Here is a 26,372-nt window from a genome sequence, read left to right as displayed (position 1 = left end):
AAAGACTCAATGATCCAGAATGGAGCCAAAGAACAAAAAATACTAGGATAAATCTTAGGCAGAACAACAACTAAGGCTTGGGGAATAAGGGTTTGTATTACTGTACGTGCTCTAAGTTACAGCCGATGTTCTCTCTCTCCACCCATCCCAGACCAAAGCCAAGCTAGATAGTATCTGTAAACTTTTCCACTGCCTTTTAAATGTACTTCAACATTTTAAGAACTAGAAAATAGTTTAAAAGTTTTTTTCAAATATGATATTAGGGGTCAGACTACAAATTAAAGATTAGCATTCATTTAACATGTCAAAAAACAAAATACATTATTCTCTTCCCCTGGGGAGTTGTAGACAGAGAAGAAGTCAATGATTCTTGGCTATAAACTCCACTTTCACTGTAAGAGCTGATGTTTGGAGAGGAAGATCGAGATGGTGAGTCCATAGTCAAGTCGAGCTTAATTGCAGAATCAGGACTTTCAAGATCAGAAGTACTGCCACTCAGTTTTGCTCTTTTCTTAGCTGCACTATTACGAAGGGACCTAAGAGAGCTCTGCATCTAAGAAAGAAATAAAAACAATTAACTTTACAAGACATTCACATGAGTAAAAGTTATCCTTAGACTTTAAATTCCATTTACTATACTATATCTAGCTAAGCCACTCTCCAATTTGTATTAACAAGATGGATATTAACATACATATTTTATAAACGACCAATTTATAAACAAGATTGTAAGCCCCTTAAGAGGAAGGATCTCTAGCTATTATTCATCATGGTATTTCCGGCACTGAGAACAATTGACTAATACAATAAAATTTAATTAGTAAATGAATCATTGAATCAGATTGAGTTGAAGTCAGAGAGGTCTAGCCAATCTTAGTCATTGGTGTGTGAATGTGGCCATTTAGAAATTCTGTGAAAAGTAATCAGTTCTCTAAATTTGAAGTTTAGATCAAGTTTGCCAGCGTTAGGGGTCAGAAAATAACAGAAGACTGTATGTGACTTCTGAAGCCAAGTATTTCTAGAAATGTAGAGTAGAAGATGCCATTATAAACAAATATATTAAAATTGGGAATAGAACCCTGAATGAATTAAGGAACCCATAAACATACATAAACTGTGTTTCACTTAACATTTTGATTATAACAATTATAATGGTTGATTCAACAGTATGGCCACTTCCCTAGTAAATCCTTAGAAGGCTGAATATTTAAAAATAGTACTATCCTCCTATATTTATCAATAATTACATAAAAGAAATTACCCTTTCAATTATTCATTAAAAGAAAAAGGGCTATTTTTAAGTTATCATACAAATCACGCAAAAAAAAGTAGCATCAGATGAAACTTATGAGTTATGTAGGAAAATGCCTCTTCTAGAACTTTCTTCCATTTAAATGAATTCTCTTTCTAGTACTAGTGAAATACAACTAGGGGTGGGGGAGGGGAAGGAAAGATTTTACAAGCAGTCAGAAGTTGGAATGACTAATTCATTAAGAACCAATTTTGGTACACATGCTTAATGTTAAAGAAATGCCCTTAAAATGAATATGCATTAATATTTATTTTATTGAGCAAACTATCGGTATATGATGCTTACATCTTAAAAACAGGCAAAAATAAGACCACAAAATATAACTGAGTGTTTCAGTTTACACATTTAATGTAAAACACTTCTTTAAACCTGACATCAGGCTGGCTAATATGATGAAAAGAAAGCATCTACGGAAATAATGCTCCAAATCCAAAGTAATATAGCAACCACATTCCTTCTCTGACATAATTAGTATGTACAGAGTTGTCACACTGGCAATGGATTTTTATAGTATCAATGGAGTGACCGAGAATTCAAAGATGAGGATATAATATGATATCAGTTTCATAAAGATAAATAAACCTGTACATATGCACAACAGACATACTCAGGAACGTCCAATGCAGCTCTGTTTGCAATAGCAAAAGACTAGGAATAAGTCAAAATCAATTATGACTATATCGTAAGTATCAAAATATTAATATATTAAAAGTATAAAAATACATAAAACACAAATTAATGGTGATGTGGTTGCTTCTGGTGAAGAAGGGAAAGGAACTGGATTGGGGAGGTAACTATGTTGTTTCATTTATCTAAAAATAGGAAACAAATATGCAAATTGTTCATTTGGGAGGGATTCGTGTATAGGTATATTGCTATATTACTCATACTTTTAACTTAAAAAGAAATAATATATGCATAGAAGAAATACTGAAAGGAAACACATTAGAGTATTAATGGCAAATTATTCTGGGTAGTGGGATTTGGTGTGATGAATTTTCTTCCAATACTTCACTATAGTTTCTACATTTTCTATAAGGATCATGAAATATTTTTATAAAAAAGAAAACATGTTATGGAGTTAAAAAGTACTTGATTTTTCCTTAAATAACACCTATTGTATTATAGAAAATTACAAGCATTTAAAAATTATTAAAAATGGTATTTGGCTCTAACCTCTTCTTGATCCAAATCTTTATCTCTGATATCTAATTCTGAAAGATCAATTGTGAGACTATCTTTTTCACTCTTCCAAATATCTTCAGGCTCTTTCTTTTTGGGTCCCACTGTGCTAAAGTCAGCTTTATCAGGCAAAAGGCTGATTCCCCGTGGTATGGGAGGGACAGGTTTGGTCCCATTTAGGCCTCGTCGGGAAGATGGTGATCTCACCAAGGCAGGTGTAAGTTGAACTGGAGAAAGTTTTTCTTGAGAATTTTCTCCTGCAAGAAAAAAATATATTTTATTTACCTTTTTTTAATTTCAGAGAACTGGGAGTTATAATCACAAGTGTTTGGAATAGAGTTTTTAAATAAAAAGACACATTGTTTTTTATTAGAAGATTACTATTTAAAATCAGATCAAAGATCAGTGTCTCCTAACAAATATAACAAAAACGAGTCACCAGAAATTCTTTCATATTAAATAAAAATACTATATACTAAGTTAAATTTCTATCTTTATACACATTATCATAACTAATATTTGTACGGTAAAGTCCACAAATAAGCTGGAAGGACTACTTGCCTGGCTTCATTTAATTATGTAAGCAACATGTGAGTGACTACTATGTGCAAAGCAGTAATGCTGGACACATGGGAGAATAAACTGAATAAACTCTCAGCTTTCAATGTAATATTTGATCTTGTAGGAAAGACAAACACAGAAAGAAATTAATGGAGGAAATGAAGGTGTAGTGCTAAGAAAAAGTGATAAAATCGGCTAACCATGCAACAAATTGACCTTACGGTCATGTTATAAAATGGAACACCAGTGTTGTAGGGTAGTTTAAAGGTGGTACATCTTAGTTCAGAGGCTAGGGACAAGAAAGTATGTGGGCTATATATAGGGGCTGCCTTTAATAGACTTTTTATTTTGAGATTTGATCTGTCTTGAATAAATTTATATGCTAATTTCATTATTTTGGAAAGGGCTATTGTTTTGGGTTTTTTTTAAAGATTTTATTTATTTATTTGTCAGAGAGAGAGAGACAGAGAAACCACAAGTAGGGGGAGCGGCAGAGCAAGAAGGAGGCTCCCCACTGAGCAAGGAGCCCTATGCGGGACTCAATCCCAGGACCCTGGGATCATGACCCTTGCCGAATGCGGTCACTTAAGGGACTGAGCCACCCAGATGTCCTGGAAAGGGCTATTGTTAATAAAAGAATATTTTAGTTAATAAATAAATTTAACATATAGTAAGCATTAAAAAAATGTAGAAAAAATGAATACAAAGCATTAATTATAGTAATTATATGAATGACATTTGATATTTCTAAAGCTAAAATCTGTTACTAGGCTCTCGGACTGTTTATGTTCATTATAAAGCATTATTAGTTGCCTATTTCTGAAAACATTTGAATTTTATTTTATATTACACATTTGACTTAACATACTGTTAAATATTTTCCTAGATGTCTACTATTCAGAGAAATAAAATGCAGTTTACCAGCTCTTAAAGATCAAACAATCCTAACTCCAAAGTAATAGCTCAAAAACACAAATAAATTTGAACGAAGTATTAACTTTTACCATCATTTCTACCTGGAGGGTCAGACGACTTTTGGCTGACAAGCTTTTTCTGTGGACTCGGCTTTGGTAGTCCTTCGAAGCTTTTAAGAGGCCAGGAATTAGAGAAGTTAACTGAAGTATCCTGAGACTTCTTTGGAGATACAGTAAGAGATGCGTGCTTTGGACTAGTTCGAGGTGATGAGAGAGGATAGGATGGAAGGATGAAGCCTCCTGGACTTGGATTTAGACCAGAGTATGAAGACGTACGTTCTGTTTGGCTACCAAAGGTCTGCTGTGTCTTAGGGGCAAAATTCAGGCTAGCGTACACTGTAATAAAACAAAAGAGAATATGTTATTTATGTATATACACCTAAGAGTTTAAAATTGGTTTGCTTTTCACATTCAGGTTTTTATCCCATTTGGTGTTTACTTCTTTTTGTACAGTATGAGGTAAAGCTCTAATTTAACTTTTTTCTAAACAGTGCAATTTTCCCAGTGCCATGTTTTAAATTGTTCTTTCTTTTCCTTTGATCTATAAAGCTCATATATATACACATATGTATATATGTATACACACACACTTAGGTGCTTTTTATTGGTTCAATTAGTCTATTTTGTCTATCCCTGCACTAGTACTACAATGTTTTATTTATCATAATGCTAGCCAATAGGATGAGTGTCCTATTTTTTAACTTCTTCAGAATTATCTTGGCCATTCTTGGCCTTCCATTCTTCTACATGTATTTCAGGATCAGCCTGACAGGTCCTATACAAGATCCTGGTTGGGTTTTTGATTGGAATGACACTGAATTTACAGATCAATCTAGGAATAACTGCCATTTTCCTGATATCCAGTTTTCCTGTTTAAAAATGTGGGATCGCCTTTAATTTATTTAGGTCTTCTTTTATGTCTCTTAGAAATATATTTTAGCTTTCATAATAAAAGGTATGCAAATCTTCTGTTAGGTTTCCATATACTTATATATTTTGTTGATACTGTAATCTCTTTCTTAAAAATTATATTTTCTGAAAGTTGTTGGTGTCTAGGAACTTTATTGACCTTTATATTCTGGCTTTATATCTGGCAACCCTGCTAAATTGCTTAATATTTTAACAGTTTTCTGTATATGCTTTTAGATTTTCTTTGTAGGTATCTAGTAATTTTAATAATGATAACGATGCCAACGATGATAATGATAATGATGGGAGCACTTTACTATGTGTCAACAGTGGTGTTCTAAACACTTCATGCGCATTAAGTAATTTAATCCTCACAACAACCCTGTGGGGGTAGGTTCTAATCTTATAGATTACAAGGAAAAATGTAAGAGGGATAAGTAAATTGCCAAAAATCACACACTAGAAAATCTTAAAGCTGGGATACAGACCCAGGCACTGTGGCTTCCAAGTGCTCTTAATTACCACATTGTACCACATTTTATCTGAGAGTAATAACAATTTTTGTTTCTTCCTCTACAAACCTTATACTTTTAATTTTAGGCTAGGCTCTCCCTAGATAGGGAGTACAACGACTCCCAAATTTTTAGCACAGATTTTCCTTTGTATCCAGACTTAATATCAAAATGCCACTCAACTTCTTCTTTAAAAAGACAGATGGGCCCAAATGTAACATGTTCAAAACAAAATGCTTGATTTCCCAGTCAAATCTACTCTTCTCCTAATCTTCCTCTTCTTGGTAAATGGCAGGTGTATTCCTCAAGTTGCTCAGGCCAACAACACTGGACTCATCCTTGATTCTTCTCACAAAGTTCACATCTAATCCATTAGTAAATCTTCTTGTCTCTACATTAGCAACACAGGGTGATCACTAAGTCTGAAAACTTAGGTGAATACAGAATAAATAGCTTAGTCATATTACATAAGCATACGTTATAAAATTATCTGTTTCCAAACTTTATGGCCACCTTGTATATTAGAATCCAACTACTTCTCATCACTTCCATTGCTTCCTTTCTAATACCAACCATATCATCTCTCTCCTGCACAACTGCCATATCCTTTCTAGTTTGCTTTGTACCCTGCCCCCATTGCTACTAAACCTATTCTCTAATAGCAGCTCTGATCGTTTTAAAATAGTCAAATCAGGCTATTTTTGTTTCCTCTCAAAAACCTCCTGACATCCCATCCCACTCAGAATAAAATCCCATATCCTTACTATATTATGCAAGGCCTCAAGTTATTTCTGAAAATTACCTCCCACTCACTCATTCCACTGACTTGCTATTTCTCCAATAAGCCAAATATGGCCCTACTTCAGATCATCTGTACTTTGACCGTTCTCTCTTTCTGGAATGCTCTCTTACTGGATTTCTCCAGATATCAATGTAACTCACTCCCTCACTCATCTGGGTTTCTGCTTAAACATTTTCACTCCACAGAAACTTTCCTTACCACATTCTGTCTCCTACCCTGCCTTATTTTTCTTCATAGCAGTCACGTCTATTCTTGTTTCTTTATTTTCTCCTCTACTAGATTTTGATCTTTAGATTCTAGAACAGTACCTCCTTCCCAATAAATACTAAAGGAATTAGTAATTAAATGTATAAAAGCAATGGTAACAGTGAGCCTTTCTGTCTTATTCTTGACATTAAAGTGAATTTTAATATTTTAACACTACATATAGTTGCTATAGGTATTAAGAGATATTAATCAAGTTAAAAAAGTTATCTGTAGTCTGTTATGAGTTTGTAATCATGCACAGACGTTGAATTTTAACCGCGTTATTGACACATTTATATGGTGTTCCTAATTCTTTCTGTGATAAGGTTAAAAATATAGAATTTCCTGGAAAATTACTTACACATAATATATAACATACACATTTTAAAAACACAATGCTAGGTTTCATTTGCCAACACATTATTTAGGACTTTGTCTTTCGTGAAAGTGAGACTGGGCCACCGTTTTTTCCCTTTATTCATTAACTTTATGGGGTCATGGTATTAAAGCTATACTCATCTCATAAAATAAAGCAGGGAAACTCTTCTTAATTCTTTCAGTTCATATAAGATAAGATTTATCTCTTTTTGAAGGTTTCACAGAATACTAGGAAATACTATGACCTGACTCCAAGGCAGATGCTTAACAGACTGAGCCATCCAGGTGCCCCTCTACTTAAATTTTCTACTAACATTTGTAGATTTTTAAAATTTTCTCCTTGTAACTCTGTCACACACACTCCGCCCTGCCAACATACATCTCCAAATATTTTAGAAAAGTCTTATCTTCTTTTTTTTTTTGAAAAGGTGATCAATTCTTTTTTTTTTTTTTAAAGATTTTATTTATTTATTCGACAGAGATAGAGACAGCGAGCGAGAGAGGGAACACAAGCAGGGGGAGTGGGAGAGGAAGAAGCAGACTCATAGTGGAAGAGCCTGATGTGGGACTCGATCCCATAACGCCAGGATCACGCCCTGAGCCGAAGGCAGACGCCCAACCGCTGTGCCACCCAGGCGCCCCAGAAAAGTCTTATCTTCTTGAATTGTTCTTTTTTCATTATAATGATCATCTTTAACCCTAAAACTATTTTTAGTTTCAGTGTGCATATTTTCCCTAATACCAGTATTTTTAAATTTGCTATCTTTGATTATTTGCCTAGTATATCTTTTCCATGCTTTACTTTCTCCCATTCTATTTTGACGTGTTTTAGGTATGGCTCTTAAAAATATCATTTCATAATCTAATTAAAAATGCACAGAAGACATGAATAGATATTTTTCCAAAAAGGACATCCAGATGGCCAATAGGCACATGAAAAAATGCTCAACATCACTGATCATTAGGGAAATGCAAATCAAAACTACAATGAGCTAATACCTCACATCTGTCAGAATAGCTAAAATCAACAACACAGGAAATAACAGGTATTGGCGAGGATGTGGAGAAAGGGGAACCCTCTTGTACTGCTGGTGGGAATGTAAACTGGTGGGGCCACTCTGAAAAACAGTATAAAGGTTCCTCAAAAGTTAAAAATAGAACTACCTACAATCCAGCAATTGCACTACTAGGTATTTACCCAAAGAATACAAAAATATTAATTCAAAGGGATACACGCACCATGATGTTTATAGCAGCATTATCTACAATAGCCAAATTATCGAAACAGCCCAAGTGTCCATAGATTGATGAATGGATAAAGAAGATGTGGTAGACACACACACACACACACACACACACACACACACACAACCAGGATTTACTCAGCCATAAAAAAGAATAAAATCTTGCCATTTGCAATGACATGGATGGAGCTAGAAAGTATTATGCTAAGCGAAATAAGTCAATCAGAGAAACACAAATACAAATATGATTTCACTCATATGTGGAATTTAAGAAACAAAACAAATGAGCAAAGGGGAAAAAAAAAGAGATGGAAACTAAGAAACAGACTCAACTATAGAGAACTGATGGTTACTAGAAGGGAGGCAGGTGGGGGATTAAATAGGTGATGGGGATTTAGAAGTACACTTGTGATGAGTGCCAGCTATGCACAGAAGTGTTGAATCACTACATTGTACACCTGAACCTAATATTACACTGTATGTTAACTAACTGGAACTTAACTAAAAACTTTAAAAAAAAATGGAAAAAAATATAAACCAGAAAAAACAGCATTTCAATTTTAATAAATAAAATAAAATCTGATCATCTATGTTATTTAAAAGGTAAATTCTGTCCATTGATATTTATGGTTAACTACTGATATATTTGGTTTTAATTCTACCATCTTATTTTGTGCTTTCTATTTATTGTGTGTTTTATTATTTTTCTTGCTTTATATTGACCTTTTCTTTTTACTCCTCAATTAATTTAAAAATCTATTTGTAACCATTTAGAGTTCCCTTAAATTTTCCTTTAGTATTTTTTGGAAGATTTTCAACAACATAAGACCTAGCTTATGTATACTAACAAAACTTTCTTCTGAAGACTTAACTACATATAATTTTATATCATTTATTTTTAATTCATATATGACATAGTTAGGACCTTTATGTCTACCTAAATCTTATTTGGGTGGGAAAGGGGACTACAAGAGATTTAAGTGGTCACAAATTTACGTGTAGAATGAAAACTTTCAGCTTCCTGATTTGAATTGCAATGCTCTGTTAGTAGATTCTGATGCTTCCATGTTAATGTGTTATTTATTACATATTCTTTTTATTAAGAGATTTCAAAATATTTCTTACAAAGAACTCAAACATCAAATCTTTTAATGCACATAAATAGAACCAAAAGAATGCAAAAAAATATACCAACATTTCCAATGTTTGGTATGGATCACTGCAACATTTAAAATTGGGATGGAAGCTTCTGGGTGGTTTGGCATCTGGCATCTACACCTGGGTCTTCAGAAATCCCACTGAGAATATTAGTTGACATGGTGGTGGTCCTCATAGACTTTTTAATGTACAACCTACTATTAAGCTAAATGCTGACGTTGGAAGAACCTGACATCCCTTTAGCAACTGCTCTTACAGGTATTCTGAGAGGTTACAGAAAACCAGCACCTCTATGAAGATCTGATTAAACACTGAGAGTGGAGGTAGTTATCAAAGGTAATGTAATAATTTGGGGATATCCTAAACAGGAACAGACTAAGCAACAGAGAGACTCCTCGATGCTTCTACTAATCACAAGTCCCAAGGTATCTAGTTGAAATTTAGGAAATATCTCTATCATTAAGGAAGATGAACTGTTTTATTGGGAATAACACCATAAAGAAAAACTTTATGGTGTCATCTGGCCCTCTGCAGTGGGTGGAGGAAAGGGTTGCTAAAATTTAAGTACTATATTAGCTAAATCTTCTCTACTGATTTCAAATGAGCATTACTTTTCATTGACAAATAAAGACAGAGGTACATCCCTATCACTCAAAAAGCTTTAGTAAAGGATATGTAACAAAAATTGAAATACCTTTAGAAATATTTCATATGATCCTACCTCAAAATAATAATTGATAAAGCTATTAATTAACACAGACATTCAAGAAACCGCTTCAAATCAAAAATTCATATAACTGACAAGCCAGCCTCAAGCCCTTCCTTTTGTTCTATATCTTAGGGACATATAAGATATCTGAAATGATAGCTAGTCAGGAAGTTATGGTTACTAACAGGGGACTTAATTCTAAACTGCCTTAAAAGTTAAAACTGCTGGGACGCCCACGTGGCTCAGTCGGTTAAGCATCCCCTCTTGATTTCAGCTCACGTCATGATCTCAGGGTCATGAGACTGAGCCCTGTGTGGCTCCACACCGTGGAGCCTGCTTAAGATTCTCTCTTTCCCTCTTCCCCGCAACTAGCACAGGCCGTCTCTCTCAAAAAGGAAAAAAAATTTAAAACTGCTATGGAAAGTAATTGTCTCCTGCTAACACGGTACTTTTTAATGACTAATGTTCTTAATTACTTGGTATTAAAATGCTCATCTCCACCATGAGTTTCTAAACTCTCTAATTTCCACCAGTCATATTTACATTAAGATTATTAAATCTAACATTTTAGGGTAAGTTATGAAAAAATGTTATTAAAATTGTTATTAAAAATGTAACATTGTTTTCTTTTTTTGCAATGAATAAAATTACACAAAATAACATATAAGCTACATCTGGAAATCCCACATAATATTTATAAATCATTTGTATCCAAATAAAGTTGGAATTTAAACCTTTATCTTGATGATTGTTAGCTGTCCCTAGGTACTGTAAGTCAGAATCCACACTGCCGGTTTTCCCACGTATCTGTGAAAATCCAAGTTGTCCACATTTCCCAGAAACATTTGTCTGAAGAGTCCCAGTACTGCCTTTGGAGGGAAGGAAGCGAAAAACATAAAAGTAAATATTAACTTTATTTCATGAATACATATAATTTCAGAAATATTGATTTCATTTATGTAAGAATAACTACAGGAGTAACTGTACAGTGAACTAGGCAGGCAAGAAAGGCATAGTTTTTGCTACCGGCATACCTAAGTATCAGGAGGTATAGAACAGAAAAGACAGTGGAAAAGTACAAAGAAAGGTATATTGAAAAATATACAAAAACAGTTTCTTTCTACATGTTCCCTCACCGTAGAACACTTCTCCGGACTTGGCGGTCCTTCTTTCCCCCACCCAGGTTTTTATTTAAATTCCAGTTAATTAACATACAGTGTAATATTAGTTTCAGAAGTAGAATTTAGTGATTCATCACTTACATACAATACCCAGTGCTCATCTCAACAAGTACCCTCCTTAATACCCATCACCCATTTAACCCATCCCCCCGCAACCTCCCTCCAGCAACCCAGTTTGTTCTCCATAGTTAAGAGTCTGTTTTATGGTTTGCTTCTCTTTTTTCTCCTATGTTCACCTGTTTTGTTTCTGAAATTCCACATATGAGTGAAATCATATGGTATTTATCTTTCTCTGATTTATTTCGCTTAGCATAATACTCTCGAGCTCCATCCACATCATTGCAAATGGCAAGATTTCATTCTTTTTTATGGCCAATATTCACTCTGTGTGTGTGTGTGTGTGTGTGTGTGTGTGTGTGTGTATTTATCAATATAAATATATATTATTTATCATATAAAATAATATTTATCAATCACATCTCTTTTTAAAAAAAGATTCTATTTATTTGAGAGCACGAGCAGGGGGAAGGGGCAGAGGGTGAAGATTCCCTGCTCAGCAGGGAGCCCAAAGCACAGCTCGATCCCAGGATGCTGGGATCATGACTGAGCTGAAGGGAGACACTTAACCAACTGAGCCCTCCAGACACCTATACCACATTTTCTTTATCCACGCATCAGTCAATGTCCCTTCGAATCAGTATTTTTGTACCTTTGGGTAAACACCTAGTAGTGCAATTATTGGATCATAGGATAGTTCTATTTTTAACTTTTTGAGGAATCGCCACAGTGTCTTCCAGAGTGGCTGTACCAGTTTGCATTCTCACCAACAACGTAAGAGAGTTTCCCTTTCTCCTCATCCTCACCAAGATCTGTTGTTCCCTGGGCTGGTTTTCCTTCTTCCTGGTATTTGTAGTACATACTATGCAAAAAAGTTGTACTGCAGAACTCTTCTACTTTGTTTCCTAACATGTAACACAGCATTCATATGGTTTCCAAGCTTATCTGGGCATATTTCCAAGAACGCTTTCCCTTTCCCTTGGCTGGTTAAGGTTATTCCTTACCAGGGGTCCCTTATAGTTCTGAAATTTAATGATTTTTAAAATTCTCTCCATATGATTTTAAGTTCCTTTATCCTTCATGTACTGGACATCTTCAAAATTAATTTTCACTTCCATGCTTTGGTTATACTTTCTCCCTATCTATATATAACAGTCCCCCTCTTGCCTCACTGCCAATCAATCACAAACCTCTCCCTTTTTTAAGGTCTAGCTCAAGTCCAACTTTTCCTGGAGTTTTCCCAACCCACTTCAATACCTATCATCTTTTCCTTTCTAAAATCCCTACAATACTTATAATTCATATCATCCAAACTAGCATCAGGTTATATGACGTCTTACTTTTCAGTTATTTTAAATCTGTACAACTAGGTAAGAGCTCTCAACAGTACAGAAAGCATGAGCCTTATAAAAATCCAAACTAATGGTATGAGCATAACTGGATATATTCTTGCAATTCTTTTTCTCTATTAAACATTAAACTATACAATCTTTGTAACAGTCATTTTATATGAAAATAGTATGGAATTTTACTGCATAAAGGTCTATAAATTCTCCTCTGGTAACAATGTTCTCTAAATTTTGTGCCTGAACTCATAGCCAACACATTTCAATAACTGATATCATTTGGATATTAAATAAACGTTAACAACTATAACAAACTCAGTCTTTGCCTTATAAACAATTTTTCCTTCCCAACTGGCTTTGCTTTGTCAACACATTACCCTTTCTGTAATTACCTGTGTGCTAAATATTGAAATCTTCCTCTATTCCTTTCTTCATCTTCTATATCCAGTTGTCATATTTTCCTGATTATTACTTTCTATTTGATTTGTAAACAACCTTATTACCCTAGCTTCTTTTTTCCTTAATGAAAACAATCTCCATTAGTCCCCTATAGCTTACAAGCATGAGTTCAAATTTTTGAGCCTAGCACAAATTTATTCTCGACCATCTAAAATGAATCTTGTCTTCACACAGCTCCTAAATATCTCAAGCCCGTTCCTAATGTAAGCCTTTGCTCTCCTCATAATTCTCCTCTAACTGCTTGTATCATATACATCCCCAAAAGATGCAGTATAATTATTATCTCCTCTTCAGTGCCCTTTCTAACTGATATGGCCCATGACAATGATCATGTCCTCTAAACTACCATAATACTTACTTTCTGTAACACTTACTTAGGCAAACATCTTTCCAGTTGCTCTGGTCAAAACCTAGAGCACTCTTCACTTCTCTCTCTGTCACATTCCACACCCAATCCATTGGCAAATCATATCAACTCTACCTTTGACATATGGTCAATATCTAATCACTTTCACTACATTCACTGCTACCCTGGTTAACCCTCCATCAACTCTACCCTGTTTTTACCCTTGCCCTCCTTAAGTCTACTTTATTTATTTTTTAAACATTTATTTATTTGAGAGAGATGAGGGGGTGGGAGGGGTAGAGAGAGAGGGAGAGGATCTCAAGCAGACTCGCTGCTGAGTGTGGAGCCAGACCTGGGGCTGGATCTCAACACAGTGAGATCATAACCTGAGTCAAAATCAAGAGTTGGATGCTTGACTTACTGAGCCACCCAGGCACCCCTCCTTTGGTCTATTTTAAATGTAACATCCAAAACATAAGGCAACTGATGTTACTTCTTTTCTTAAAATGTTCCTCACTCAGAGTAAAAGCCAGAGTTCATTCAATAGTCCACTAGACCTTATAAGTAAGAATGCTTATTACCTCTTTAATTTCATTTTCTACTTCTCTTCCCCTTACTGATTTCATTCCGGACTAACTAGCCCCTTTGATCTTTCTCAAACACGTCCTGTACTCTGCACTATTCCCTCTTTCTGGAATTATCTGTTCTTCTCTCTTGATATTTGTGTGGTTTGCTTCAAATATTCTCTTTCTGAATGTGGTCTTCTTTCATCACATTATTTAAAATAGCCCTTCCTCCATATTCCTCTCCTCTGTTTTATTTTTCTCCAAAGCATTTATCACCATCTAACCTACTATGCTTTGCATTTATTTAATGTCTGCTTTGCCCCAATTAGAATGCAAGATCTATTAGGGAGAAAGTTTTCCCTCCTTTGTTGATTGCCATATCCTAGTACCCAGTAAAGTATCTGACACATCGGAAACACTCAATAAATATGGATTGTCGATTAAGTAAATACTGCCTTATATTACTATTTAAAGGGTTTCTTTTTTTTTTTTTCTAAGGTTTTGTTTTTTTGGGTTTTTTTGACAAAGAGAGAGAGAGAGAGCACACACAAGCAGAGTGAACAGCAGGGGAAGAGAGAGAAGCAGGCATCCTGCTGAGCAGGGAGCCTGATGTGGGGCTCGATCCCAGGACCTGGGATCATGACCCGAGCCAAAGGCAGACGCTAAGCAGACTGAGCCACCCAGGCACCCTACTTAAAGGGTTCAGTGAGAAACCCTTCCAGGGTTTTAGGAGACAATTATGTCAAAGTATCCATTCTTATCAAATCTTTTCTTTCTTTCTTTTTTTTTTTTTTTTTTTTTGAGAGAGAGAGTGAGCATGCACAAACAAGTGTGTGGGAGGAGGGGAGAGGGAGAGAGAGAATCCCAAGCAGGTTCCACACCCAGTGCACAGCCAGACACAGGCCTTGATCTTATGACCCTGAAATCACAACCTGAGCCGAAATCAGGAGTTGAACACTCAATGAACTAAGCCACCCAGGCGCCCGATTCTTATCAGATCTTTAACAAATATTTATTGAATCTGAATTGTCTACTAGATTATATGTTCTCTGCACTCTTAAATGAATTATTAAGTTTAGAGAAACCTTTAACTTAGTTTCAACACGTCCATTACCTGCCCCTTTTACTTACCAGCAGCACATACAGGAAGAAAATCTGGATTATAATCCCGACTATTCTGAAATAAGTTTCTTGACACTCTTTTTCTGCTAAAACATAAATCATCATTTACTGGCATTCCTTGAGAGGGCTTTAATTTTGGAGATGATATGAAATCATATGCTGAAAACTGTAAGAAGAGAATAAAAAATGGGCAAATTTGTGTTACATCTACTCGGTAATAAATATGACAGAATTTAAACCCAATTATGAAATTCAGATTAAAAAACCTTTAATTTATCAAATATACAATGATACAAATAAACATCCACATATCATATGGTACATTAACAGTATTTTTCATTCCATGATAGAAATGCCAAATTTTTGCCGCTTTTTTTTTTAAAGATTTTATTTATTTATTTGACAGAGACAGCTAGTGAGAGGGGGAACACAAGCAGGGGGAGTGGGAGAGGAAGAAGCAGGCTCCCAGCAGAGGAGCCTGATGTGGGGCTTGATCCCAGAACGCCGGGATCACGCCCTGAGCAGAAGGCAGAGAATTTTTGCCGCTTTCTTATTATTTTACCCCAAACCTTTTCTGTACCTTACCTTCCTAAAGTACAAATCTGGCAGCTAGGAAGGAAAGAATATAAATGACAGAGTAAGAAGACAACTTGAATAGAGCAAAGAACATTTCTGATTCAGCAGTGTAGACTGTCATACTATGCCATCCTTGAGTTATTACACAGTAAATGCCAACTGAAGGTCATTGAACCAGTAAGCACCCCACTCTACTAGTCTTACTGTGGCAAATTTACTACCCATATTCTGTAGCCCAAATAAATTGTATACGTGGTAACTTATGTCACAGTTCTTTTAGGAGATTTTCTTACGATAGATTTTTAGCTAAAACCAAGTGCCTGATACTTTATATATGTCTAGTACTTTATAGTATCCTTTTTTTTTTTTTTTCACATGCCCCTTTTGAGCCTTAAAGTACAAAAGTGCCAGGATAGAATTCTGAAGTTAAAAAACAATCACAAGTAAAGAACTAAATGAGAGCATGATTCAAGTGTTCAAATTCTTCACCAATGATGACCTCAATTGTTCTGGATCATTTCACATTCAATATGGCTATAGCATATTTAAAAAACTAAGCGAACAGCGGTACCTGGCTGGCTTAGTCAGAAGAGCATGTGACTCTTGATCTTGGGGTTGTGAGTTTGAGCCCCACGTTGGGTATAGAAATTATTTAATTATTTAAAAATAAATAAACTTAAAAACTAAAAAAAAAGTTGAGTGAACAAAAATTATACTTACTGTATAAATTATACTTACTATATTTTTATTTTTATTTGGAGTTTACAGACACAATCAAATCTAGACATGTGGTGAACTATCAGTTTTCTCAGTATGCTTCTTTGCAAAGTTTGCCAAGTATTGAATAACGATGAACAATAAAATTAAAGATATGTCTATCTGAAAACTTCTTAGCTACTTGACTATTACAAGGTAAGACTATGAACTTCCAAATTCTCAGATAACTTGCTATTCCTCAACAAATTTTGTGAAAAACCAGTTAACATCTTCAAAAATTAACCCAGAAAATACCAAAGAAAAATAAATTATGCCTCAAATGAAAAAGACCTGACTTTACTTTCTCAAAGTATATTATAATTTATATGACTGATTATACAGTGGTTTATATTAAATGGGATAAAAATGAAACCAATTATGTCAACCTTTGATTAGATACATTAAAAGACATACTAACCCAGTTAAAATAGTGAGTAATCCAGAAATAATCCTACAGTAGGGAATACATGTTTTTTCTTTAGGTGGGCTCCATACGCCCGGGGTGGGGAGGAGCCCAACACAGGGCCTGAACTCATGACTCTGAGATCAAGATTCAGACACTTAACCACCCAGGCATCCCTGGAATACATTTTTTTTTTTAAGATTTTATTTATTTGTCAGAGACAGAGAGAGAGAGAGAAAGTACAAGCAAGGGGAGCCGCAGGCAGAGGGAGAAGCAGGCACCCTGCTGAGCAAGAAGCCCGAAGTGGGACTCAATCTCAAGACCCCGGGATCATGACCTGAGCTGAAGGCAGACACGTAACTGATTGAGCCACCCAGGTGTCCCTGGAATACATTTGATATTAGATTTACTCTGTCATTAATTTCTGCTTAGAGAACAGAACATTAGTGTGTATGCCAGATATATACAACAACCAGTGGTGATGGTGGGGATGGGAATACGGGGGGCAGTGGCAGTAATGGAGAATATGTGTGATTGGGGAATTTTCAATTTTCAATGATGTAGATATCAGTCAGGAATTAATAAATTTTGCTATAGAAAAATCTGAAGTATTTGGGGCACCTGGGTGGCTCTGTTGGATAAGCGCTCAACTCTTGATTTTGGCTCAGGTCATGATCTCAGAGCTGTGAAATCGAGCCTTGCGCTGGGCTCCATGCTGGGCATGGAGCCTCTGAAGATTCTCTCTCTCCCTCTGCTCCTACTTGCTCACTTGCTCATGCACCCTCTCTCTCTAAAATAAAAAAAAAAATTTTTTAAAGTTAATTCTGATTTCTCCTTCTGAAACATCTTTGTGTTTTTCAAATCACTTTTTATGCACACTTGAAGAAAACACGGTTGTGTTACTAGATATGAAGTTTTATATCTCACTTTTGCACTTAACATTATCATAAAAGTATTTCCCATGTTGTTAAAACCGCTTATAAGTACTATAAACTTTAATTACAAAAGTAGTAAACTGCTTATTGTAACAATTGCAAAATATATATATAAGTAAATAAGATACAAAATTCTTCTTTGGTACCTCTTTCATTAGAATTCTGTTGATGAACTCTGTTAATAGGTCTTTTTCTATATATAAACATACTTCCAAAAGCTATTTTTTAAAAAAGATTTATCCATTCATTTTATTTTTTATTTTATTTTATTTTTTTAAAGATTTTATTTATTTATTTGACAGAGAGAGAGACAGCCAGCAAGAGAGAGAACACAAGCAGGGGGAGTGGGAGAGGAAGAAGCAGGCTCCCAGTAGAGCAGGGAGCCGGATGCAGGGCTCAATCCCAGAACACTGGGATCACACCCTGAGCCGAAGGCAGACACTTAACAACTGAGCCACCCAGGAGCCCCCCCCCATTCATTTTAGAGAGAGAGTGCATGCACATGTGAGCGGGGTTAGGGGGGTGTGCGTGCAGAGGAAGAGGAAGAGAATCTCCAGCACACTCCCTGCTCAGTGTGAAGTCAGGCCAGGGTCTCGATCTCACAACCCTGAGATCATGACCTGAGCCAAAATCAGGAGTCCAGGTTTAATCAAGGGAGTCATCCAGCACCCCTCAATAACCTATTCTTAAGAAACAAAACTAGATCACATGATACTCTGGCACACAGTAAGTGCTCATCATATTGTAGACATCCTTCATGTTAATCCATACATATCTGCTTATTCTTTCTAATGGTTTCCCAGTATTTCACATTATTGTTGAACTCATAGTTCACTACTGATGGACATTTTCTTTGTCACAACTTTTCACTATTATACTCTTGTAGTGGACATTGTTATGCACATATCCTTGTGCAATTTTAAAGGCTGCATAACATTCCATTGACTAGACATGCTGTTCTATTATGGAACATTTGGTTGCATCCAAAAAAATTTTTTTAATGATAAGGAAGAAATTCCAATGAGGGAAATGGTGCACATATGGCTTAAGGTAGCAGTACTGACTGAAGGGGACTGGCGGACCTGAGAAATGTTATCACATGTTATATAGCTAAAATATCTTTTTAAAACAACCAAAATGGTTTCTTTGATATCCTTAGGCTTCCTACACAAAGGCAGAATACCTAAACCAAACTTTTTGGAGCTGTCAGATAACCAGTTTACCCACAAAATATGCAAACAAGACTATTTCTGGTTTTTCCTTTATTTAGCCAAATTGCTCACTCTGTTGTGTAAGAACACAAACTGCATCGCAAAATAACAAACTAAGTATTTCTTACTCCTTGTTTAATGTTTATTTCTGGAAATTTCACTAATATGCTGCCTTCCTGAGTCCAAAATAAGAATCAAACACACGGCCTGAAAGCGTACCTTTTCTGAGACTTGGGCCCTTGAGTCCTCAGTTAACCCTTCCTCATATAACGAACTGAGCAATATGGCTCTTGCACAGTGAATCTGATTCTTGGTAAAGCCTCTTTCTGGTTCTGACTTTAATTGAACACATGGACAATAGTGTCCACACAGATGGCAGCAGTGGTAGAGATGGGTTTTGATTCTACTATGTGATTTCTGCTGGATGATAGTATCCTGGGTAGGAGGCAGCTAATAGGGAATCTGCAATCTCGTTTGGGTGTGTTCTGTTTATGTCCATGTATTTTGGAGGCCGCAATCAAGATACTGCCTAGGCCAATGGAAGGCTTGACTGAGAGTGGAAGATCACTGAACTTCACTCAGTGGCTACTGGCAGGAGGCCTCAGCTCCTTGCCATCTGGGTCTCTGCAGAGGGCTGCTCATGATCTGGCAGCTGGCTTCCTCCAGAGCAAGCGATCTAAGAAAGACAGCAATCAAGATGAAAGTTGCAGTGCCTTTTTATGACCTAGTTTCTGAAGTCACACACCATTATTTCTACTTTGTTTATTAGAATTGAGTCATTAAGTCCAGACAAATAGAAGGGAATTGGATTGCAACTCTTCAGGGAAAGAATCTCAATGAATTTGTGGTAGATACATTTAAAACCAACATATTCAACAATGATGAATCTAATGTGATTAAGTGTTTTTGTTTCTTTAGCTGGTCAACATCAACAGACTAGCACCTGCTTCTATCTTAAATTTTGCTGCTTTATCATAATTAAATCCTCTAAGTTATTCAGAAGGTAAAATTTTTCCATTTTATGAATATAAAATATTTTTGAGCAAACAGATTGGTATATCACATCTATCTATAGATTGTATTAAACAGAATAAAATCAATTGAAACAACGTTTTGTTTCAACTGACATACTAAAATCTTTTAAGAGGGTAAGTGCTTCTATCACATTAAACTAAATAAAACCCAAGACTTCTAAGATTTCTTTACTTCTTATGATTTGAATGTACTGTTTATTTAAGGAAAACTGGTCTTGCCAAAAGCTGTACATTCAAGGGAAAACACAGACTAGGTGTGAGTTTAATTAATGACCTTGGTTAACCAAGAAAAAAAATGTTCTTAAACTTTAAAGTTTTAATATCTGGTATATCATTGTATCGGAAAAGTTCACATAAAATCCTCTTAAACACAGCATTTCGGACAAATAAAACTCATTTAAAAACAGCTATTTGTCTTTGCCCAGATTTTATCACCATATAAAATTATGTTAGTATGATACAATTGTTTGTGCAAACGTGAACTTATCTTCTCAGGAAAAGTCTAACTAACTCTAATTTCTTAAATTTCCTCCACTGGCTTCACAGGTTGGATACGCTAGTATCACTCCTTTTCAAAATAAAAATTGTAAAATCATGAGTTCAATTAAATTTTATAATAGATAACTTTATTAAAAGGGATCAATTCCTATAATGCCACAAATCCTATAAGGATTAATATATTAGCTTGTGTTATAATTTTTAAACCCCTAGTTAACTTTAAGATTTTAGACTAAAATAAAATTGAATTAATGAAAAATCTTTAGATTCTGAACTTAAAAGTAAGATAAAAACGCAAATCAGTGATCACCAAATATATTTTTAAGTTACCCTTGTCTCATACATTATTGAATAACCATCGATTAAACAGATTAAAGGATATATAAATGCCTTTGGATGATGTTAAATACATGTTTATTACTGCCACTTAAATCACTGTAAAAGGATATGAAATATGTACTCATAGAATGAAAGATAATTCTTGGTTACATGACTTAGTTTTTTCTGCATTTATGAGGAAAGAAAGTTGGTTTCTTTGAATAAGGTTGTATTTAATATATACAGCTGACATGGTCCTAGGTAAAAAAGTTACAGGGAAATAAAAATATGTATACAAGGTAATGGATACGTGCTGTCCATTTATCAAGGGCATTGTTACAGCTTTTTTTCAAGATGGAAAAATATGTATAAATATACATCGTCTTATTTAATATGTTTTTAAGATTTATTTTTAAAAATTTATTTTAAAATTGTTTTTAAGGTTTTAAATAGATCAGCTACACAGAATAGATATGCTTTTGGGTTGTTCAGGATTTTGACAAGCATTAAAACTAAAAGTTTTTCAAACTCTTTAGACCTCCAGTAAAATTTAAAAAAGAAAATCAGGGATGCCTGGCTGGTTCAGTCACTAGAGTGTGCAAGACTTGAGATTACTCAAAAAAAAATTAAAATAGGAAAAAAAGAAAGAAGAAAATCAATGACTATTTATTGAAAACAATCTAATATCTGTAATGACATTAGATATGATCTTCATGCTGTTCATGATTTTGACATGCTTAAATTAAGAGTTTTTCTCTTTCAGACATTCCAATCATATTTTGAAAAGAAAATCAAAGACTACTTATTAGAAACAATTGAACGTCTAAGAAAAATCTCAAGTTTTAGGATTAATTCATACCAAATACATTAGTGCAGCTTAATAATTTTGACCTTTAAATTTGTCATATTATTTATTTATTTAGAGCGAGCAAGGTAGGGAGGGAGAGAGAGAATCTCAAGCAGACTCCTCATTGAGCATGGAGCCCAACTCGGGGCTCCATCCCACAACCCTGAGATCATGACCTGAGTTGAAATCAAGAGTCAGACACTTAACTGAGCCACCCAGATGCCCCGGTCATATTAAGTATTCTAAATCTTTCCCACATTCTTCAGATCCCTGACCCTTTACTTTCCATTTTCAGCTTGCCTCTTATTTACCAGAATATGGAAGCTTAATATTATTTGAGCCCTGCTCTCAATATGTGGTTCACAAATCAGAGCATCAGCAACACCTAGGAGCTTATTAGACATGTGGTCTCAGAACCCATTCCAGAAATAATGAATCAGAATCTGTATTTTAACAAGATCCCGAGTCAATTCATATGCACATTAAAGTTTAATAAGCACTGTTCTAGAGCTCATATTTTCCTTTCTTTTGACTTAAAAATAAAACACACTCTTCTTGCTATTTCAGAATTTTTCTGTATCCTGTCACCTTCCTTTTGTTTTTCCTTCAGTTCCAGAGGAAAAGACTTCCTTCTCTGTTCCACAGCTAAGCTCCCTATATGTACACCTGTGTTCTTGACTCATTCACAGCCCTATTTAGGAACATTAATTCCTTGCCTCTCTCTCTCTCAATATGCTTACGGGGACCAAATCTAATGTATTTTGCATATTTAGCATCTATCACAGTACAAGACCCAGAGTAGGCATGTTGAATTCATAGGTGGCTCCTTTTTCTGCCTCTCTCAAATCAAGTGTTCCCTATTTTAAAATAAAACACAGTAATAACTCCTCCTGCTATTATCTTGCTTGGTCTTTTCTTTCACTGTCAAACCCTCAGATGTTTTCTCACTTAATGGATATTTATTGATACTAATTGTGGATACAGCACTATAATTAGTACTGCTGCAAAAAAACAAAACCCAAAGAAACAGTTCCTATCATCCTAGTGCTTACCATCATTGAGAAGAAAGAGCGCGTGGCTCACGAGTGCTAAATAATGAAAGAGGAAAACATGCTAGGCAGTGCTTTAAAGAGTAGGCTATAAGCTCGTACTTGGCTTTACACATAGTGGATGATCAAAAAGATGTTGAATAAATGCTTACTGCCTGTATATCCTTATCAACTCACTTCATAAACTTTTAAATTTGCTTTCTATGGCATTCTTCTAAAACCAGTCTTTTCCATGTCCCAGTGACCTTCCAATAACCAAATCCTCCATCCCGAAAAAGCTACAGACCTAGTAACTACATACACATGAAACAAGTATGTTCCTTATTCTTCAGTCTACGTTAGTGACTACTATGACTCTCATTACATTGTAGAGAAATCTGTTAGGAAAAATATAGCTAATATGGCAGCCACCTAGCCAACCTGATTACTTGACCCCACCAACTCATTAAAACACTCATAAAAACAAAAAAGGAGATGCAAAGTTAGAATATCACAGAGAATTGGTTATCAATGATTTGATTTGTCAGAGCACAAAAATAATCATCTAGATGGTGGGGGGAAAAACAGAATTAAAAAGTCTAAATATTCAAAAGTAAAAGAGCAATTAAATAGCCCATGATATGATATGATATAATATTATTAAATAGGCATTAAAGATCCTTCTACAGATTATTTGATGTTCATGGTAAAGTAGGTGAATAAATGAAAGGAGGGACCTCTGTGTATGGAAAAAAGAATCAGGCAACAAAACACTCAGAGCATACCTCTCTCAGTAGTGAGATTACTGAAAAATCTACATTTCTTCTTTGTTCTTTTTTATATTTTCCAAATTTTCTATAATGAGTAGATATAGCTTTTTTATAGTCAGGAAAATTATTAAGAGGAAATTCAGAAAGATAAAATTAGGAGAAAAGTACCTTCAAAAATTATTTTACAAGTAGCACCCTAGCTGTATAAGAACAAGTCATGTTTCAGTCTTCCTTCTCCTTAACCTCTTCTGCATTTAATGGTACAGATGTACTTCCTGAACCTTTCTGCTTCACTTCTAAAACTTTGTTTTTTCTTGGTTCACTTCCAACACTTAGGCACCTGTCTCTTTGTTTGGTTCTATATCCTATTGCTATTCCCTAAATGGGGCTGTATGCAAGACCGTCGTAAGCACACTGTTCTTGCTCTATTGGATGCCCTTTCCTGGAGAGCCTATCTATTCTGTCTCACCAATTACTTTTCAATACATGACTTCCAAGATCTACATCTCTAGTTCTTTCCTTGTCTCTTGAATAGTATTCTTCAAACTCAACTGGCATATTCTATCTTCTTCCACCTGAAATTCATTTTCCCCCAAATTAATTTCCTTGTTTGGGGCCTTCCTATGTGTATTCATGGATGTGTTACACTTGGTCACCTCATTTAAATCTGTTATCCCCCTTTTCTCCCTCTCCTCCAACACTTGGTCACTAAATGTTTTGAAACATCTCTTACATCCACTATTTTCTTTCTAGTCTAATCTTGATACCTTGCTAATCCTCATAAATCTCAACACCTCACAGCAAGTAGTCCAATAAGTTTAAGTCTAATTAATCTACTAAGTCTCCAGTCTCTGGCTTCTCTAAAAAAAAATGAAAGAAACAAAACAAAACACAACCTATACACTGCTGATATTGTGACGCATTTTCCTAAAACATTGCTTAAAAAAAAGTAAAACATGAAAAAAAAACCCCACACAAAACAAACAAAAAAACCACAACCCTATAGTCTCAAATAACTGTCAAAATTACAAGCTAAATTCTTTGCTCTCCAATGCAGCCCCTAGTTCCCTCTTGTAAACTTATTTCCTAACACTACACTACAAAAATCATCTTTCAAAGCAAACTAGTCTATCTTCACAATGAGCTCCAGGAGTACGTAATGTAAACATTCATGAGTTTTTCTGGAAGCTTTGCTGTTTAATGTCACCAGTCAGTCAGTTAAGCATCTGCCTTTCGGCTTAGGTCATGATCCTGGGGTCCTGGACTCCCTGCTCAGTGGGGAGTCTGCTTCTCCCTCTCCCTCTGCCCCTCCTCCCCCTGCTCATGCTTACTCTCTCTCTCTCAAGTAAATAATAAAATCTTTTTTAAAAAAATAAAAATATATATACTTCAAAAACAGCATACCTAAAAACATTTAAATATTTAATCCCTGTCCTCAAGATAAATTCCAGTGTAGTTCTATAAACCATTTACGAGCAACAAAGTATAACTTAATTTCTGGGATTAAGTTCTATGTTTTAAAAGCAACATATGTCTACATTGGAATTTCAAAAAGGCACTTATTTTCAGATTCTTGGTACTTTGGCTAGCACCAGAATCTTAATACACTAACATTTTAGATTTGACACAGAACAAGCAGTGTTAACATCAACGCTTACAGAAAACTATTCACTGCCAGGTAATGTTTACAAATACATGAGAATAACCACATAACTAGATTATATGTTTGAAAATTATTTTTAAAAATAAACAAATTTTGGAACTCGAAGGAACAAGAATACTTAGGTTCACCTCCATCCATTTGAGGTCTACTGCAAAAAGTACAAACTCTGTAAAATATGTCTGTATTTTTGTTTTTGACTACATTTCTAGTATCGTCTTCTGCTACCTTCCACCAGTTTCAGATGTGCAAAAACTCACCATTTCTTATTAATTTGCTAAGTCCTTTCAAAAAGCAGTCTCTCTCTAAGATTTTATTTATTTGAGAGAGAGAAAACTAGAGACAGAATGTGAGTGGAGGGGAGGAGCAGATGGAGAGGGAGAAGCAGTGCCTCCCCTTCCCCCTCCCAGGCAGGGAGCTGATGTGGGGCTCAATATCAGGACCCTAGGATCATGACCTTAGCCAAAGGCAGACACTTAACCGACTGAGCCACCCAGGTGCCCCTCCAGTGTCTCAACACATATTTCCTCCATCTGAAATTCACCAGGATCCATCCACACTTAGTAAAACTTATTCATCTTTTACCACACCGTTTAAATCATAATCACCCAGAAGACAATTAATTTGAGAAGAGTTTGAAAATAAAACTCTGCCAGATAATTCTAAGTAGAAAAAGAACTGCAAAGAAATCTTGACCTTTAGTAGGTAGTTACTTGTTATGTAATTGGTGTAGTAATTACTTTTTTGTATATTATGGGATACAGCATATGAATCTGACTGACACTGGGAACCAGGGTTTTGCTGTAGGAGAAGGGAGATATAAATATGGATTAAAGGAAGATGAGGAAAAACCCTGTAGTGCTGGATTTGAATCAGAAGTATCAATATGATTAAAAAAAAAAAAAGGTATTCCCTGGTTCTGTCCACAATGGTGGACCAATCCACAATGGTAAACACTAGCAATGAGTACATTTATACCTAGACTTTGATTTTTAAATTCTACTCTTAACGAAAAAAGCAGTGTTAGCGCTCTTGAAAAAATGGCTGATTTCAGGTCTGCCACAAGAAAAGGTATGAGGTAAGCCCGGGCATCCTGTATATTTAAGTTAAGGAAGTCTTCAAAGACTAAAGAGTCACCTCAAAGGACGTTGAAAGTCAGCCACTGGTCAACTTTGAGCCAATTTTAGCATCAAAAGGAATACTGATATACTTAACACAGAACAAAAAAGAATGCCGGATAACAAATATAGAGTGTAAGAATAAAAAAATAGG

General features: G+C 35.2%; 1 protein-coding gene across 2 annotated transcripts in view; it reads right to left on the bottom strand.

Moving 5' to 3' along the window:
• Nucleotides 1-26,372, bottom strand: part of TOGARAM1 (TOG array regulator of axonemal microtubules 1) — a 69,167-nt gene that overhangs the window by 39,508 nt on the left and 3,287 nt on the right. For both annotated transcript variants that reach the window (XM_040620864.1, XM_040620865.1), the window contains exons 2-6: nucleotides 15,074-15,230; nucleotides 10,722-10,856; nucleotides 4,060-4,365; nucleotides 2,489-2,751; nucleotides 321-553 (exon numbers count right to left, since the gene is read on the bottom strand). In XM_040620864.1, the coding sequence (XP_040476798.1) occupies nucleotides 321-553; nucleotides 2,489-2,751; nucleotides 4,060-4,365; nucleotides 10,722-10,856; nucleotides 15,074-15,230 (1,094 nt within the window). The remainder of the gene's footprint in view (nucleotides 1-320; nucleotides 554-2,488; nucleotides 2,752-4,059; nucleotides 4,366-10,721; nucleotides 10,857-15,073; nucleotides 15,231-26,372) is intronic.

This window comes from Ursus maritimus, unplaced genomic scaffold (assembly GCF_017311325.1).
Source record: "Ursus maritimus isolate PB19 unplaced genomic scaffold, ASM1731132v1 scaffold_36, whole genome shotgun sequence".
Classification (NCBI taxonomy): Eukaryota; Metazoa; Chordata; class Mammalia; order Carnivora; family Ursidae; genus Ursus; species Ursus maritimus.
This window is presented reverse-complemented; position numbering and strand designations above follow the sequence as displayed.